Source organism: Fusarium sambucinum, chromosome IV, assembly GCF_050947815.1.
Source record: "Fusarium sambucinum isolate potato_lamoka chromosome IV, whole genome shotgun sequence".
Lineage (NCBI taxonomy): Eukaryota > Fungi > Ascomycota > Sordariomycetes > Hypocreales > Nectriaceae > Fusarium > Fusarium sambucinum.
Genome location: NC_139291.1, coordinates 4,411,805 through 4,428,795, shown reverse-complemented (window position 1 = coordinate 4,428,795; position 16,991 = coordinate 4,411,805). Strand labels below are relative to the sequence as shown.

At 47.8% G+C, this 16,991-nt stretch overlaps 7 protein-coding genes across 7 annotated transcripts; 5 read left to right on the top strand and 2 right to left on the bottom strand.

Annotated features, from left to right (window-relative positions):
• Positions 1-558: 558 nt before the first annotated feature.
• On the bottom strand, positions 559-2,152 carry FSST1_001492 (pyridoxal phosphate-dependent transferase; the record flags this gene model as incomplete). The annotated part of the gene is made up of 3 exons (XM_083227392.1): positions 559-1,377; positions 1,429-1,775; positions 1,831-2,152. 3 exons carry the CDS (start codon positions 2,150-2,152, stop codon positions 559-561), a joined length of 1,488 nt encoding a protein of 495 aa, XP_083091674.1.
• An 888-nt stretch (positions 2,153-3,040) lies between these two features.
• On the top strand, positions 3,041-4,664 carry FSST1_001491 (kinase-like domain-containing protein; the record flags this gene model as incomplete). Its single annotated transcript, XM_083227391.1, has 6 exons — positions 3,041-3,190; positions 3,269-3,359; positions 3,436-3,809; positions 3,887-4,002; positions 4,077-4,373; positions 4,490-4,664. The coding sequence occupies 6 exons, from the start codon at positions 3,041-3,043 to the stop codon at positions 4,662-4,664; spliced, it is 1,203 nt and encodes a 400-aa protein (XP_083091673.1).
• A 694-nt stretch (positions 4,665-5,358) lies between these two features.
• On the top strand, positions 5,359-6,848 carry FSST1_001490 (major facilitator superfamily domain-containing protein; the record flags this gene model as incomplete). Its single annotated transcript, XM_083227390.1, has 2 exons — positions 5,359-5,738; positions 5,825-6,848. 2 exons carry the CDS (start codon positions 5,359-5,361, stop codon positions 6,846-6,848), a joined length of 1,404 nt encoding a protein of 467 aa, XP_083091672.1.
• Positions 6,849-8,241: 1,393 nt separating this feature from the next.
• Positions 8,242-9,991, top strand: FSST1_001489 (fungal specific transcription factor domain-containing protein; the record flags this gene model as incomplete). The annotated part of the gene is made up of 4 exons (XM_083227389.1): positions 8,242-8,300; positions 8,348-8,668; positions 8,719-9,588; positions 9,643-9,991. The coding sequence occupies 4 exons, from the start codon at positions 8,242-8,244 to the stop codon at positions 9,989-9,991; spliced, it is 1,599 nt and encodes a 532-aa protein (XP_083091671.1).
• A 200-nt stretch (positions 9,992-10,191) lies between these two features.
• FSST1_001488 (uncharacterized protein) lies at positions 10,192-10,878 on the top strand (the record flags this gene model as incomplete). Its single annotated transcript, XM_083227388.1, has 1 exon — positions 10,192-10,878. The coding sequence occupies one exon, from the start codon at positions 10,192-10,194 to the stop codon at positions 10,876-10,878; it is 687 nt and encodes a 228-aa protein (XP_083091670.1).
• A 122-nt stretch (positions 10,879-11,000) lies between these two features.
• FSST1_001487 (glycoside hydrolase superfamily) lies at positions 11,001-13,701 on the bottom strand (the record flags this gene model as incomplete). Its single annotated transcript, XM_083227387.1, has 2 exons — positions 11,001-11,524; positions 11,574-13,701. 2 exons carry the CDS (start codon positions 13,699-13,701, stop codon positions 11,001-11,003), a joined length of 2,652 nt encoding a protein of 883 aa, XP_083091669.1.
• Positions 13,702-15,821: 2,120 nt separating this feature from the next.
• Positions 15,822-16,876, top strand: FSST1_001486 (uncharacterized protein; the record flags this gene model as incomplete). Its single annotated transcript, XM_083227386.1, has 2 exons — positions 15,822-16,514; positions 16,565-16,876. 2 exons carry the CDS (start codon positions 15,822-15,824, stop codon positions 16,874-16,876), a joined length of 1,005 nt encoding a protein of 334 aa, XP_083091668.1.
• Positions 16,877-16,991: the final 115 nt, after the last annotated feature.

Here is a 16,991-nt window from a genome sequence, read left to right as displayed (position 1 = left end):
GGTTTGAGGCGATTTTTGTAGTAACTTGTTATGAAAGTACACGAATAATGAATAATTATCAACTCATATTCTTTGATCAAACTACCAAGTACAAATGATCACAGTCGTGCCTTTGCCATGAGTGAGCAGTCGTTGTGGATATTGCCCCAGCCATTGTTGAGCATTAATTGTTAACAGTTTCTTCAACAAAATCTGGGCGAATGGTTTAGTGGTATAATACTCCCTTAGCATAATTCGACCGAATAATCTGGGAGTGGTCCAGGGTTCGATTCCCTGTTCGTCCAACACAGGTGGTTAAAATCCACTAAATATCCTCTTTTTTGCGTTTCTGTCAACTGGAATGTTTTTTTTTGTAGGGACCAACAAGTTGACATTTCATGGGTGGAAGATGGAGGAAAACAGCACTGTGGACTTAAACTCACGAAGAACAGTACTCGTCCTGCATTAATAACACAGAGCTCGTATGATAACCTCGATATGTCAAACAACTGAAACATACATAAACGATTTACATGCAACTCTATAACTTTCGGATCCCGAACCACGTCCAGCGACAGCTCACTGAGCAGCCACACCAACAGCAACACCCACCGCAGGAGCCGCATCCAATGCCTTCACCTCGCTGCTGTTGTCAATCTCCATCTGCAAAGTAACCTTCTCCCAAACAGCAGAATTGGACAACTCGGCAAAAGTATCCTCGACCACTCGCGCAGTTCGCTCAACAATGTCATCAACATCAGCCTTGGTGACAATGAAAGGCGGGCAGATGAGAAAATGGTCGCCGCTGTACCCGTCGTAGCCACCGTTGGCGTTGAACAGAGCAATCTCGTAGCCTGCGCTCATTCCCCTAGAGTGAAGCATGCTGTTCAGACCCAGGCTGTAGGGAAAGGGCATCTTGGTCTGTTTGTCGGTGACGAACTCGATGGCCCAGAAGAGACCCCTTCCTCGAATGTCGCCGACGTATGGCATCGGAAGGAAACGTTCCTTCAGGCGCGAACCGAGGTACTCGCCCATGGTGTGAACGTGAGCCAGTAAGTTCTCATCGCGAATGATCTGTTGGACCTTGAGTCCTGCTGCCGCTGCCTGGGGATGGGCCATGTAAGTCTGCCCGTGAGCAAAGCCTTTGCCGGACTTCTGGAAGGACTCGACGAGATTGGTGTTCAGGAGGACTGCTGAGACAGGCGCGTATCCGGCACCGAGACCCTTGCCGACCACGAGGATATCGGGGACAACATCTTCCTGCTCCCACGCGTGAAGGGTGCCTGTGCGACCCATACCACACATTACTTCGTCGAGGATAAGAAGAGCGTTGTACTTTTCGCAAACGGCTTTCATGGCTGGGAAATAACCTTTGATCGGCATGGCGCACCCGCTAGCCTGTCAGATGTTAGTCAAGGCACAGCGCATATAACGAACAAATAAACTCACACTACCGCCAACAGTTTCGGCCACAAAGGCGCAAACCTTTTCAGGACCGATCTTCTGGAACTCATCGTCAAGTTCCTGAGCCAGTCGCTTCACATATGCCTCGTCATCTTCACCTTCCTTTCGGCCACGATATTCGCTGCAAGCTGACACTTGGGACGAATTCTGTGAGATCAACTGTACGAATGGGTCCTTTCGAACTTTGAAGTCGCCTAGAGTCAGGGCGCCCAATGTTGCGCCGTGCCATGCTCCTACACGAGCGATGAAGTGGCTTCGCTCTGTCTGGGGGATAGCGAGGTGTGAGAAGTGAGTTTTGGCGAGTTTGAGGGCAACTTCGACAGCCTCGGAGCCTGTATATCGTAAGTAATGGTTGTGAAACTTGACAACTGTGTACCCCCAACTCACCTGATCCGCACAAGACCGCCTTGGACATCAAACCATTCGTTGACTCAACCAGGAAATCAGCAAGATCCTCGGCTGCCTTGGTTTTGTAGAAGCCGGGATGACAGTACGGAACGTTGATCAGTTGCTCAACAACGGCCTGCTGAACATCCTTGTTGTTGTAGCCTAGACAGGCGACGGCCGCGCCGCTGGTAGCGTCGAGAATACGACGGCCATCGCTCGTGTTGAGGTAGATGCCCGAAGTGGATTCGATGAGAGCTGCAGGGTGTTTTTGAAAGTTTTTGTAGAGAAGGCTGTTTGTCGGCTTGGAAGTAGAGGAGGCCATGATGATTGCTGTTGTACTACCACACAGGTGAGGAAATAAATGATGAGTTGATTCGAGAAAGTGGTCGTGTGCTCTTTCGTTCTTATATAGCTGATCTCCTTGATAGCTCGTATCCCTCCATTTTCCAACAAACACGGTGCTTAGCGTTCAGCAGCTGGTAGATCAGATCCAGAGTTGCTTCTCTCTATGCTGGCCAACTGTGGCTTCAGGCAATGCAATTGTTGCAAAGCATGCAGTGTAATCATGGACATATGTCGTCACACGTAAATGTGACGAGGGAGAGAGGTCTTTGCGTATCCGCTATGATCGCCATGGCGTGCATTAGTTTTTGATAGTTTGAAAATTGCAAGACACGGAGGTTGGAAATGCCGGTCAAAAGAAACATTGCCGAGGGAAGATTGATAGCAATCATTTTGGTAGATTGCTTATTTTAATTGATATCGGGTCGGACCTTGTTGGATGATGTGCCGTGTTTTGGTGCTACCCAAAAAAAGCCTAGAGGTGCTCTCCAATCATCAGCTGAAATGTCTTGGAGAAATGTAGGCGCCTCCCTGCTTTTGGTTACACAGCGGGAAGGAATGTGCCCGTAGTGGCAGGCTAGGCACTAGGTAGGCTACGGGCGGGCAGGCAATATGGAGAGTAATCAACCCCTATAACTCCCCTAACTTCATGCTGTCTCAGAGGCTCCCCCTTGCCTAAAAGAACAGGTCTCCTCATTGGACCTAGATCTAGATCGGGCTTCAAGGCAGGAAAGCCGGCCTTCCCCGTCTCACCTCTAGCAAAGCTGTGGCTACTTTAAGCCGCCTGCTTTTCTCTCGTCGTTTCTTTTCTCTCTCTTATCTACCTTGTTAACCTACTGCACTGCATCTATATCCCAATCAAGACGAGATGGAGATCCCGTTCCTAGACCATGTCTTTGATGGTTCCGATGCCTCTAATGCATCTATCCTACCCTTTGTTCCCTATCTTTTCCCTCATGTTGCCGAGGCTGGCATAGATTTGCGTATTCAGCCTCTGGCCCAAGGAACCACAAACAGTGTGAGAACCCTTATTTCTCACTCAGCCTTTTCTTTTTGGGCTTGTCTCATCGTCATTACACATGCTAAAATTTGACAGTTGTTCAAAGTCACCAATCAGTCCCTCAACCAAGACTCTGTGTTAGTCAAGGTCTACGGAGATGGCACCGACATTACGATTGATCGAAACAGTACGTTTTATGTCCCACCTTCTCGTCTGGAACTTCCCTTCTTTGACCCATGTCTAACACAACCTGCGACAAAAAGAGGAGCTATGGGTACACAAGCTTTTGGCCGATCGCGGCCTCTCGTCCATGCCACTTTGCCGCTTCACCAATGGCCATGCATACCAGTTCATTCCTGGCAGTGTCTGTTCTGAGGGCGATGTGTCTAAGACAGAAATCTTCCGCGCGGTTGCAAGGGAGCTGGCAAGGTGGCACACCCTGCTTCAACCTGTTGATCTTCAAGGAGCAAGGAAAGAGCTTGACTATGAGGCGAGTGTATGGTCGACTGCGAAGAAATGGCTTAATGCAATCTCCAATAGTCCCAAGCGGTCAAAGGCCGAGATCGAAGACCTGCAGGAAAAGTTTCAGTACCTAACCGACAAGCTGCTGCCCACTGATGTTATGCCGGAGCCCTTGGTACGTCGTTGCATTTGCTTTTTCTTTCATCATGTTTGCTCTAATCTGGATATCTTCTAACATGTGAGTGAGTTCAGGTGCTTGGCCACGGTGACCTTTTGTGTGGCAACATCATTGTACAAGAGTCGGCTGATGGCATGGAGGCTGCGAATGGGGCTACAGATGTCGCAACAGTGCGCTTCATAGATTACGAGTAAGTCGGCACCCATCCAGAGTCTGTCAAGCTCGGCCGAACACGGAGTAACCATTTTGTGCTCTGTGTTACAGACATGCCACTTACTGCCCTCGGGCGTTTGAGCTTGCGAATCATTTCGCCGAATGGACTGGCTTCGAGTGTGACTACAACAAGCTGCCAAGCACGTCAACCCGCCGAGACTTTGTTCGTGAGTACCTCAAGATGCACGCCGATCTTCATCGGCAACACCAACACCAACAAGACTGCCATGTCACCGACTGCCACTTGGCGAGAAAGACAAAATCAGATCTGCCGGCTGCCAATGACGCCCAGGTGGAGAAGCTCATGCGTCAGGTTGATGATTACAGGGGATTCCCTGGGTTTTACTGGTAAGTTCTGTTACACCAAGCTGTGTTACGATGTGTTGTGCATCGGTACACAGCCAGGCAAGACACACATCCATCCAAGACATTTTGCATATCTTACTAACCCGCCTCCGCGGCAGGGGTCTATGCGCTCTCATCCAGGCTGAGACAGCGACCGGAACTATCGACTTTGACTACGCAGGATATGCTCAGAAACGCTTTGCTGAATACGAGGCATGGCGCAGGGTCCAGGATGGAAACGTCGGATCTGGTGAGGAGATGCCCTTGCGTGAGAAGAATTGGGCGCTATTGTGAGGGCATTCGCAGCAGGGAAGCGAGACAGACAGGGCCTTTTGTTTTCTCAATGCGCTCGTGTGGAGGAGCCGCAGAGCCGTCATATCCTTTTGAATCGATACCTTTGATACAACATGCGCTGTGCCATGTATGACTTGCTCTGCCGTAGCGGTCCTAGTCCGTCCTGCAGTCCCAGCCAAGGAGATCACCTTAAAATCACACAGAGACCAAATTTGGAACATCATTCGCCTGTGTCAGCTGTCGGTTTAGCTTGTTTAAGACAGCCACTGTGGAGTCCTCCTCTTAGCTGACGACACCGCCCCTTGACATGTTTGTAACCCTGAGTACCTTGGTTAGGCTTAGCAGCCGCGGGCTTTCCAGAATACATGATTCAACACACACATGTACTCTACTGTACTTTACCGCGCGTGCCGTCCGTGGCGGAGATGGAGTTGGTCTAATCCAGTTAGTCCAGTCGACGGATTGGCCGCTTGACTCGATCGATGAAGATGCCAGAAAACTCTGTTGAAGGGTTTGAATTGAGTATTTATCTCGAGCGTGGCTTGCAAGAGGAGGATTGGCGGAGTTACTCTGTTGTTCATCCATTTGTTTGTACATAGCTGGGCTTCACAGAGCCATCCTCCCCCCGAATTCCCTCAGCTGCTCACACCAAGAGTAGTCTTTCTTATCCTCCCTTCCCTTATTCCCACTCACAATGGCCGGATGGAAACCCGCTAGAGGCTTTCTCTCTTCCATCGGTGCCGACGTCCTTTGGCAATCGAGCCGGGACCTGAAGATCCTCATACTTTTGCGTTTCGTCCGTCTGCTAGGCTATGGTGGCACCACCCTCATCCTAGCGCTGTATCTCAACGCGCTGGGTTTTCATGATAACCAAATCGGACTTTTCATGACACTGACTCTCGTGGGAGACCTTGCTATTAGCTTTGTCCTCACTTGGGTTGGTGATCGTGTTGGTGTTCGACTGACTGCTGCCGTCGGCGCATTGCTGATGTGTCTTGGTGGTGCGGCGTTTGCGTATTTGGAGAATTTCTGGCTATTATTGCTGGCCAGTATTGTAGCTGTCATCAATCCGAGGTACGTTTTTCACTCAATGCTCAATCACACTTGAACGTTTGCTCTTGTGTTCGCGTTTATGTTACCGTGCTTAACTAACTGTCCAGTGCCAACGAGATTGATCCCTTCAAAGCGATTGAGGAATCAGCAATTGCTCGTCTCAGCACGTCTCACACATGCAACGAAATGTTTGCCTGGTGGTCCATGCTAGGCATGTTTGGCACCGCCGCAAGCAACCTCCTCACCGGTTGGGTCATCAACGCTCTTCAGGATGCGGGTCTGGAAAAGGTCTCGTGTCACCGCGTGGTGTTCCTCGCTTATGCTGCCATTGGTCTCATCAAATTGATATGCTCTCTGTTTTTGAGCGCAGATGTTGAGCGAATTGTTGAACAAAAGGAGCATTGTGCTACGCCTCCGTCCGGGTTTCATCCTGTGGAGGCCGACGAGGAAGAGGATGCACCACTGTTGACGGAGAATATCCCCAATTACGGTGGTGTTGTCAATGATTTGCAGAGTCCTGAGTCTCAAGCAAATGTTGTTGCTGATGTGCAGGAAAAACGTCTATTCACACGAGAGTCATTCGATTTCATGTGGAAGCTCTCCATTGCCATGGGTCTGGACTTTGTTGGTTCCGGTCTTGCGCAGATCTCTTGGATGATCTATTTCTTCAAACGCGAGTACGACATGCCTGAAGGCGCTTTGGGATCTGCAACCTTTACAGCGGGCATTATCTCATCGATTCTCAATCTCGCGTCATCCCCTCTCTCACGGGCCATTGGTCAAGTACAGACCATGGTGTTATGCCACACTATCAACTCTGCTTCCTTACTTATGGTCAGCGTCCCCGGGAACAAGTACGTCGCGCTCGTCATTTTTATCTTTCGCATTGTTACTCGAGAAATCGACAATGCGCCTCGTCAAGCATTCATCTCTGCTGGGGTTTTGGATCATGAACGCACGTCGGCCATGGGTGTCGTGAATATCGTCAAGACGATAGGAAGTTGTCTGGGATTATATGTCACTGGCTTGTTTGCAGGGCTGGATCAGTTTTGGCTTGCATTTATTGTTGCGGGCGCGTTGAAGCTTTCATACAATGTCTTGATTCTTGTGTTTTTCTGGAAGAGGCGTTGAAAAGTCTGTCTTTTACGATCATGATGTTGGTTTTGTCTTGGTTAGGGTTTTCTCCGGTCGTTTGGTTAGAATGAGTTAGTCTAGCATTGGGTGTGATGAAACAGGAGATGTTTTCAGCCTCAATTGTTCTTTTTGTGCAGGTTTGAGCCCGAGCTTGTGTGTTATTCACAAAGAGTTATCAGAGTTCTTTCTAGTATTGTATTTTGGTAAACAAATTTGTTACGTCAGTAATACTTTGAGATTATCTTTCGTTGTTGATACAACCTAACACTTTGCACTGCTGCAGTGTAGCTTGCCTGTCTTGTGAAAAGAAGGACAGGAAATACATAGTATGCTGTTCGAGGCATGGGTTGACCCATTCCAAGTGATGTGCTCAGATATTCCAAGATGTGTGTCTTCACATGAACACATAAAGTTCATAGATAACAATTGTCTAATCAGTTGTCAATTTTACAGTAGATATAGTTATATATTGTCGTACAATTGCTGTGAAATATCTCAGTACCTAAGAATCTATTGCGTTGGAACCAATGTTGTAAGCAATGAGCTATGATGAAAGTGCAGTATTGCTATGTATTCTATTCTTTTTCCATTCGTACCCTCAATCATTACCCCAAGATACTTATCTCGTGAACGAGACTCTGATCTCGTATGTCAGGGCTGTAATTATTTATTTTCATATGTAGAATGATGAGCAAAGATTGAAGGAGAATAGAACGCGTTGGGCAATTTGCCATTTATAATAAACTGCACCCACCTCATCGGACCTTGGTTGTGGGTCTTCAACATCAATATGACTTTTTGTGGCTTTTATCACTTATTATCGTATGTTCTCTTAGTCTCTTAAAATGTACCTGAATTGTATCATTGATATTTTCAAGTTTATTTGTTCTTTACATTTTTTTATAATATTTCTTATAAAGCAATATTGACCATACCAAGGTCGAAGACCTACCGCAATGGTCAGGTCAACCTTATGTGGGGTAGTCAGTTGAGCTGTAGCCTACAAAGAACATGAAGGACCTTCCCCCTTATTGTTCCGACATTGCTGGGACAACGGGATATTATTAGCATGATAAAACACCAAATCTCAGGGGTTGTCTTCTCTTTATTTTTTCATCTCTTCCAATCTCCAAGAAAAAAGCGACGACGGATCCGCAACCCTCTCACATGCTTGACAATCCTCTGTAACCACCCAGGAATGACAAGCAATTAAATCATGGATCGATCAAATGATGTCAGGGGCCTCGAGCGTAGAAAGGTTCGTCAATATAATGCATTAACAATGCATTATAGTTCAATGAGTTAACTTGCGCAGGGCTGCGACTTTTGTATTGAGAAAAAGTACAAGTGTGATACAAGGAAGCCCAAATGTTCCAACTGTGTATTTCACATGGTCTCATGTATATGGACATCAAGCACACCGTCCGTTCGAGAAGTATCAAGTGATAGGTGAGTGAAGGCTGGCGGGAAAATAATCATGGATCTGACAACGATAGAGTCACTAGCATTGAACGTCGCCTCAAGGCTGTTGAAGAACAAATACGACGAACCACATCGGCCTACCCTATCGCCACTCACAGCACTAAACTTATCAAGGTAGAGCCCGATCAAGAGGCCATGACTTCTAATCAAATAGATCCGTTTCCTCTACCTCCTTCCGAAGAAGTAAAGAAATATGTTGACGACTACTTTGGCATGTTCAACACAGGCATGCCACTGTTTCCCCCTTCCGAATTCATGTCAATGGTCGAAAGATGGTACAATATACCCGAGAAACGCAACCACGATGACTGGGCCGCTATCAACGTTGTGATTGCGTTGGCTATTAGATATACTTCTTGGGAAGATGCTAATAACCTCATCAAAGAAACGGAATCACCTGCATTGCGAATGTCAAGTCGGCCATATCCAAGTTTGTTTGTCAAGACCCGATCTTACTCAATCTCCGCACTACTCTTGGTCTGGTTTTGGTGCTCATGGCTGGGCAAGACCCTCAATCCGCCAGTAACTTGATGGGTTTAGCTGTGAAGATGGTTCATGGGCTGATTCTCCATATTCCATTGCCGTACAGTTTGCCCTCCGTACTGCGTCACAACAGGGAACGGCTCTTCTGGATCGCCTATATTATTGATCGCGATCTATCATTGATTACATGTGAGACGTATCTTCTTCAAGACCATGACATCGGCTACGATGTCGAAGAGATGCCTTGCAGCGAGGGTGCAGGGATTGTTGCCATGAATTACCCTTTCGAAAAGTCAATACTCCAGCCAAGGGCAGAGCTAGCCAGGATTCAGGGCAAATTATACGACCTCACGAGTTCCGTCAGGGCCGTGAAGGTTTCTTACAGCCAGAAAGAAGCGGCGCAAGAGCGTCTCTACCGAATGCTCGAGCTGTGGCACATACACTTGGAGCGGCCTGACTTTGACAAGGCTGAATTAGGTCGGGAGATACCAGTCGGGGTTGAGACGAGGTCCTGCCTACTACATGAGATGCTGTTGCAGCTTGCGTACTATCGTTGTCTTTACTCTGTTGCGCGCCTCAGTATTGGCAATGAGCGTTGGCTAAGACAACTGAAAGACTTCAGCAACAAGTTTAATCATGGGAAGGATACGCGCATCTTGAGTTCAGCCTCACCATTGCTGCCATCAAACTGGCGGCATTTGGCAGACGCCGCTCGAGAGTGCAACGAAATTGTGCTGATTAAAATGTTAACACGCAATTCAGCCTTGAAATGGTAAGCCACTATCTAGACTAGAGATTCGTCTTCAATGAATCTAACGATACCTAGGATTTCCGCTCCTGTAAGCGAGGCTACTACCACTATCCTGGCGGCTCATCTCATCGCCCTCCCGGAACGCGACCTTGATGAAACCATCCCTGACACTGATTATCTTGAGCGTGATGAGATCGAAACCGACGAATGTAGGATGGAAGGCGCCCTAAATTACTATGTGGATTGCGTATTTGATGCTGTAGACTCTGAGCTTTTGGCGAATCTCCATTCGTGCAAAGAACTAGTTTCAGATGCTAGGAGGACGATGAAGAGATTTTTCGATACTGCATCCATAGAGTTTTGGGACGCCAGGAACGGTGGATTTACCGAAGGTATAGGTGATGAGGTCTATTTAAGGTCGTAGTTTTGTAATGTTATCCATCAAGAGATATCTTTACCATGTCGATTCATTGTTTTTTACTTTCAACAGCCATATAAACCTGTCACGTGATTAGAAAACTCGAATCATCTCGTGAGTAAACTCGAACCACAGTCTGGTAATCTCACTTAACAAAACCATTTTACAACAATAATGGAACTTGATCAGTTATAGCACTTGTTAAAATGGAGGAACTACCGATCACACCTTCAGGCATATTCATGCAACAAGACTTCATCACACCTGAACATGAAGAAAAGCTTGTGCAAATCTTTGAGAATGAGTTGGATTGGCCAACTCGTCCAGGACGACTATCACTACACTATGGCTATACTTTCAGCTATAAGACATTCGGAATCGATGAGGAAACACCTTTTAAATCTTTTCCGGATTGGCTAGTGCCTCTACTACCCACCACTGAAGGCCGTCCACCTGATCAAGTCTGTCTTCAACAGTATGCTCCGGGCACTGGGATACCACCTCACGTCGACACCCATGGCCCATTCGATCAACTGTACTCTTTATCTCTTGGCTCACCACTTATGATGCAATTTGCCAATAAAGAGACAGGAGAAAAGATCGAGGTAGACTTGTTACCACGGAGCATGATGCAAATGAGCGGCGACTCACGATTACACTGGACCCATGGCATCAAATCCCGCAAGACAGATACTCTGCCTGATGGTACTGTTAGACTACGACAGCTTCGGTGGAGTCTTACATATCGATGGCTTCGCCCTGGTGCAGAATGCGAGTGCGGAAACGAGAAACTCTGCGATACCGCACAGCGACGAAATGGGGTCGAGAGAGAATACCGATGGAAGCAATACGAAGAAGACGCAAAGAAAACCGAAACAAAAGAGGCTATGTAGTTCATCATACATTCATGAGCTAGTATAGCAATAAATATACATTATCAAAAGGCCGTAGCGTCATACGATCTACCGGCAAGATTAAGAAGCGAAGATCCATCATGTATCAGCAGCATCTCTTATCAAGGCTTCTCGGAGAACCAAGTCTCCAGGTCAACAGCCCAATCAACAACACCACCAAAGTTGAGTCCTTGAGCCCACTGGGTACGTTTCTGCTTGGTCGTGGGACCCATGTATGCAACCCAATCAGTCATACCCTTGCCCTTTGTTCCATATGTCATGATATCAGAGTCAGAGTCCTTGTCGTACCAGGTCTTTGCAGTGACACCAGCCTTGCCCTGCTTGGCATCGTAAGCGATAAGGCGAATTTCAGCGTCGGAGAGGTATCCGGGCTCGCCAGTGCAAACACCAGGCTCGGCCTCGGAGACGCTGAAGCTGCCGGTGAACTGACATGTTACGCCAGTGCACTTGGGGTCCTTCATTCGGAAGCTGCGGCCGTAGCTGGAGATTCCGACGACTACCTTTGCGGGGTCGACGCCGGCCTTGGTGATCATGGCGAGGGAGTCGAGAGTCTCGGTCTTGTTAACGTGAGAGCGGAGACAGTTGCCGTTGGGGCAGCCAGAGTTGATAGTGGGGTTACCATAGTCTGTGTCAAGTTAGTAAAAGTTACAAGATGAGAACATAAAAGGACTTACCCCATTGACCGTGAAGATCATAAGTCATGTAGACCATGTAATCAACAAGGGGTGCGATTTGAGTCACAGGGAAAGGCTTCAGGTACCAGTACGCAGCAGGAAGAGCAACAGACATGGTCTTTCCACTTTTGCCAATCTTGGATCTCATGATCTTGAGGAACTCAACATAGTTGGTAGTGTCAGTAGAAGATCCAGCAGAGCTGGCAGAACCGGGGTACTCCCAGTCAAAGTCAACACCATCGAGCTTATGGTTGTTGAGAACAGTCATAATATTGTACGCAAACTTGTTACGGTTGGCGGGCTTGATGGCGTCGCGGTAGAGCTGGAAGGATGAGGCATCGGTAGAGCCGGCCCAGCCTCCAAAGGAGATGATCTTCTTCCAGCTTCCCTTGACCTCCTTGAACTTGATGAACTGCTCGCGGGTAGCAGGTTCGATAAGAACTGAAAAGTCGGAAGTCAGACCGGCAAAGGCAAAGTGAATATGTGTATAAGCGGTCTTGATCTCAGGAAGCTTGGTGACGTCCATGTTCAGGCAAGGTCTACCAAGGTTGTAGCCCTGGAAGTACCCTACGTTAAGGAACTTGGCAGGCTTCTTGGTGTTACCAACGATGTTGGTTCCACAGTTACCAATGCAACCAGGAGTGTTGGCTTGGCTAGTACCAGGCGCGGCACCCTTGACTGTAGTATTAGTACAGAAGTCAGAAGTGACACCGCAGAATCCATAGCCAGAGCAGCAAGCGTTGAGAGGGCAAGGGTTCATGCCAGCAAGGTCCCAACCAGTCTTGGCATTGGAAGGCTTCTTGGAGCCAGGCTTCTGAGGACCGCAGACGGCACCGGCGATAGCCATAGGCATAGGGCTCTTGCCCTTGCTGAGACAGATAGGCTGACCCAGTTGAAGACGGTTGCAACCGTTGAAGCCCCAAGTGTTCTTGTTGACATCCTCGATGAACTTTTGCGTGATGCCAAAGTTCTGACCCAGAGAGTAGCAGCCATCACCAGACTTGATCTTGTAGATGAAGCATGTTCCATCCTTGGTAGGCTGGGGGGTCTTGTCGGGAAGGGTACCAGCACTGCAGCAAACCCACTGCTTAGGAGCGAGAGTGGAGCAGAAGTTCTTCTTGTTGTTATACTTGTTGAAGTTGGTGGTAGAGACCTTGCACTTCTTGGCCAGAGAAGCACAGCTGTCGCCGGAAGCAACTTGGATGGCTCGGCAGTCAGCACGAGGAGCAAGGAGGTTATCCACACCGGCGAAACGAGACTGAAGTTCGACGCTGCGGGCCTTGACGATGTTGGTGGTGAGAATACCAAGGTTGATGGATGACTTGGAAGCTCCGGCGATGGTGATGCACTTGCCGTTAGACCAGGTCTTAGCAGCGGCCTGGGCAGACTCTAGATCGGTTACAGCGTTGGCAGCAAAGAAACCTAGAGTCTGGGCAGTCTTGTCATTGGTATCGCAGACCTGGAATGACTGGACACCCTGCTGCAGACGAGCCTGGGACTGACGGAGGGTGCTTGAAGCGCTACCCTTCTGAACCTCGGCTCCGACGTAGAGGCCAGCGATAGAAGAACCAGACTTGGCAAAAATGATAGTAGTTCCACAGTCAGCACCGTTGTCGAGATAGTCAGCGAGAAGACCAGCAGCAGCAGCGACATCCTTTCCAGATCGAAGAGCACCGCTTCGACCAAAGGCAGAAGTAGTCTTGACAGTAGCCTTCTCAGCACCACAGTTACTAGCCAGAGAAACAGACGTCGTGGCAGCACGCGCCTCGACACGGCTTCCCAACTCGCGACGGGTGTTTGTAGAGGTGGATGTAACACATGTGTAAAGAGTAGCAGAGTCGCTGTAGTCGTTCTCGACGTTGAAAGCGAAGAGCATGGGGAGATCGCAGCCATCAAGCTCTTCCAAGCTGTGAAGCTGTGTCCAGTTGACGGGATCACTGCCAGCTTCGCTGCATGGTCGAGGACATCCTTCGGTGAGGGGACTAGAGATGGGATCTTCGGTCTTGATTTCGCCGACGGGTGGGACGGGGTTTACATCTCCGGGGTTAGTGGAGTTATCCTGAGCAGAAACGACAGAAGAAAGGAATGTAAGAAGGAGAAAAGAAAAGAGTGACTGGTTTCGAGCCATGTTTGGCTAGCAAAGAATTCCGCAACGGAATTCGTTTGCTTGGTAAAGAACGTGAGGGTGATAAGGGAAGAAAGAAGGGAGTGAGTGAGCGGTTGAGACACAGCAAAGAATCGATGGGGTATCGTGGTTTTAACCGGCTGCGTGAGTGACAGACAGAGAGTGCGGCGCAATCTCAGCCATTATCGAAAGAGGCGTAGTCTGGCATGTGTCTGCCTGCATCTGTGTCTCTGTGTGTGGTCAGAGAGGAGTCCAATGTTGGTCTAGTCATATCGAGTTGCCCGATTCTGCTGTTACCCCTGGCTAGTGCAGGTCCGGTTCTCTGTAAGGCTGCTGCTGACCCATGTCCGAGAGACCCTGGAACTGTCTCTGTTTTCCAAGGGAGAGGGAAAGGTATTGCCTAGGATGTTGATAATGGTTGTACAGAGCCGCATATTGAGTTTGAGAAGTGATTGATCGCCGTTGTCGTTGAAGATGATCAAGTTCAGTAATTGCCAGTATTTCTTGTCTCCTTGGTTACAATGGGATTCGGCCGACAGACAGACTTTCTTGCCCCTGCATGGCTCGTTAACTCCGGTGATTTCCTCTTTAGCGCAAGTCGTTTTCTCTCGCATTTTGAGTCTAGATCTTTATGAGTTAATCAGGCTGTTTGTGTGGTGATCCTTCGACGCTCTGTTAGTGTGCTGACCACTTTTGTATGCTGTAACTAACAGGCTAATCTGTCAATCTAACCGCTAGTCTCAGGAAAAGCGGCCCTTTTGTCGCGCTTTTTCACGAGTAAAAAGGGACAGGGATCCTTTGCTTCATTCTTAGCGAGGCACGAACTAGTTAACCCCCTGGCCTAAGTTGGAGTGAATTCATCACAGGACATGCCCATCTTAGGATGCACGTGTTTTCTTCCTTCTCGCATCACTTGATGAGATGGGTAATTTTAAAAATGACACTTGTTTTCGTGACACGAAAGCCACCATCTGGGGAATATTGACGCGTCTTGTTTAGTTTAGGTTTGACCGTTTTCAGCCACTGACATCAATTGCCATATCTTAACAAGGTATCTATCTGTAGCAATCTCATCCCATTGAATCCTTTCGGCTGAGCGGCCGATTCCTTTGCCAAGAGATAGTTCATCAACCGACGACCCGTTTCTTTTGATTTGTTTCCTGAGTCATCTTTCGATATTTCCAACTACTAGACCATTTCTGGAAACTCAGCCCTTTCGAGTGTCCAACCGCGAAATGACTTGGCGAACACTTCACCGGCCCGAGGCTTATTAATTCTGTTGGTTTGATGGTTGTTGGTTCTAACAAGTTATAACGTAACATCGCTCGCTTTGCTGAATAGGCGAGTCAAGTTGGGCAAGGCAGCAGCGACGTTTTGGCAAGGACTGAATCAGTTACCCAAAAGAGTGACATTAAGACCTTCATTGATCTCCGTCTAGGGAGGGGAATACCGGTGATACTCTGAAGAAAAGAGCTGATCGTTATTTTGTTTCTTTTGAGCTTGTTTCTTAGCATGCTTGGTGGGTGGATGATCAGTGGAGCGTCTGCCTTGTCAAGACCCGTCAAGATAACAGTTTAGTGTCGTTTTGAGGCTATTCGCGCTCATGTTTTAGGCAATTTCCGTGGGTAGCTCGGCGATCCACAGTTGCAATGGGGCCGAGCTTACCCTAGACGACATGCATCGATATAGAAAGCATGTGAGGGTAACAAATGACAAGAAGGACTGAAACAATAGAGAACTATCTTGGATGGGATAGAGAGTTTCGTTATAGAGGTCAAGACACAGTTGTAACTCAAGTTCTCATTATACTCGCAGGTTTTCCACATCTTCATCGTTGACGCATTGACAAACACTGATGTGTTGTTTCAAAGGAATGTGTACAACGAACCATTTATGGTAGTATGATTGCAACAACTAACCCATTCACAACTCCAGAATTTGCTTCACATTCATTACGTCTGTTGAACAAATCATGATGTCATCTGTAACAATACTCCCTTATCTGCATCTTTGTTAACGTCACCATGACTCACTTCAAGTCGACTGCATGAAACAAAGAATATTTAAAAACAAAAACAAATCTGCAACTGATCTCTTCTAATCTAAACTCAAACACATACAATATGCAGTCCATCCTCCAAAACGCAACAGGTATCGGCCCGCAGGTCGTCAAACCCGAGAACCTGCAAGGTCGCGTCGCCATCGTAACAGGTGGCGCCTTGGGTATTGGCTATGAAGTCAGCCGTGCTCTCGCCCACGCTGGCTGTAAAGTCATAATGGTGAACCGCAAAGAAGAACAAGGAACAAGCGCCATCGAAGCAGTCAAGAACGAGAAGCACGACGCCGACATTGACTGGAAGGAATGTGACATGGGTAACCTGTCTCAGATTAAAGAAGTCTTTGGCGGTTTCCGCGAATCTCTTGATCGACTTGACTTTTTGGTACTCTCGGCCGGTATCAACACCAATCAGTTTGGTTTAGACTCTGATGGAATTGAGAGACACTTTGGTGTCAATTTTCTTGGTCATTTCTATGTTTGCAATCAGTTGTGGCCTCTGCTGAGAAAGACGAGCAAGATGAACAACACGCCACCTCCTAGAGTTGTCTTTGAGGCCAGTGAGATGCATCGTCTTGCCCAGCTGTCGAATGTACAATTCAGGACAAAGGAAGAGATCAATGACCCGGATCTCGACCCAACTGCGCGATACAACCGAACCAAGCTGGCCATGATCTTGTTTGCAAAATATGGCTTGGCTGGCAAGGTCATTGCCGAAAACAAAGACAAAATCTATGCTCTCTCCGTCCATCCCGGAGCAGTAAGTCCCTCTTGCACTGTTACTACAAACCAAATTCTGATGTCACATAGGTCAACACTGCGATGCAGCAGCAGTGGAAGGATGCTTACCCGGGCCTTACAGGAAAGCTTCTTTCCTGGGCCATGCTGGCCATTGGTCGTGACGTCGAACAGGGTTCTTATAGTGCCCTCTGGGCATTGACTTCGTCCAAGATTGAGGAGGAGGACTTGAACGGCTACTATTTTATTGATCCTGACAAGGAGGGTCAAGAGACTAGTCAGGCTTCTAACCCTGAGTTGGCGAACAATCTTTGGGATCTCAGCACAAGTCTCATCAAGGAAAAGCTTGGAGATGATGCTTTGGTGGATTGGAACAGCTCGTAGATGTTTTACCATAGATGGAATTAATAATATGTACGTATAATAACAGCCGAAATTATCGAGAGATAAAATTATTATTGGCACTCCGTTTCATTACTATCATGCAGATTTATTATGT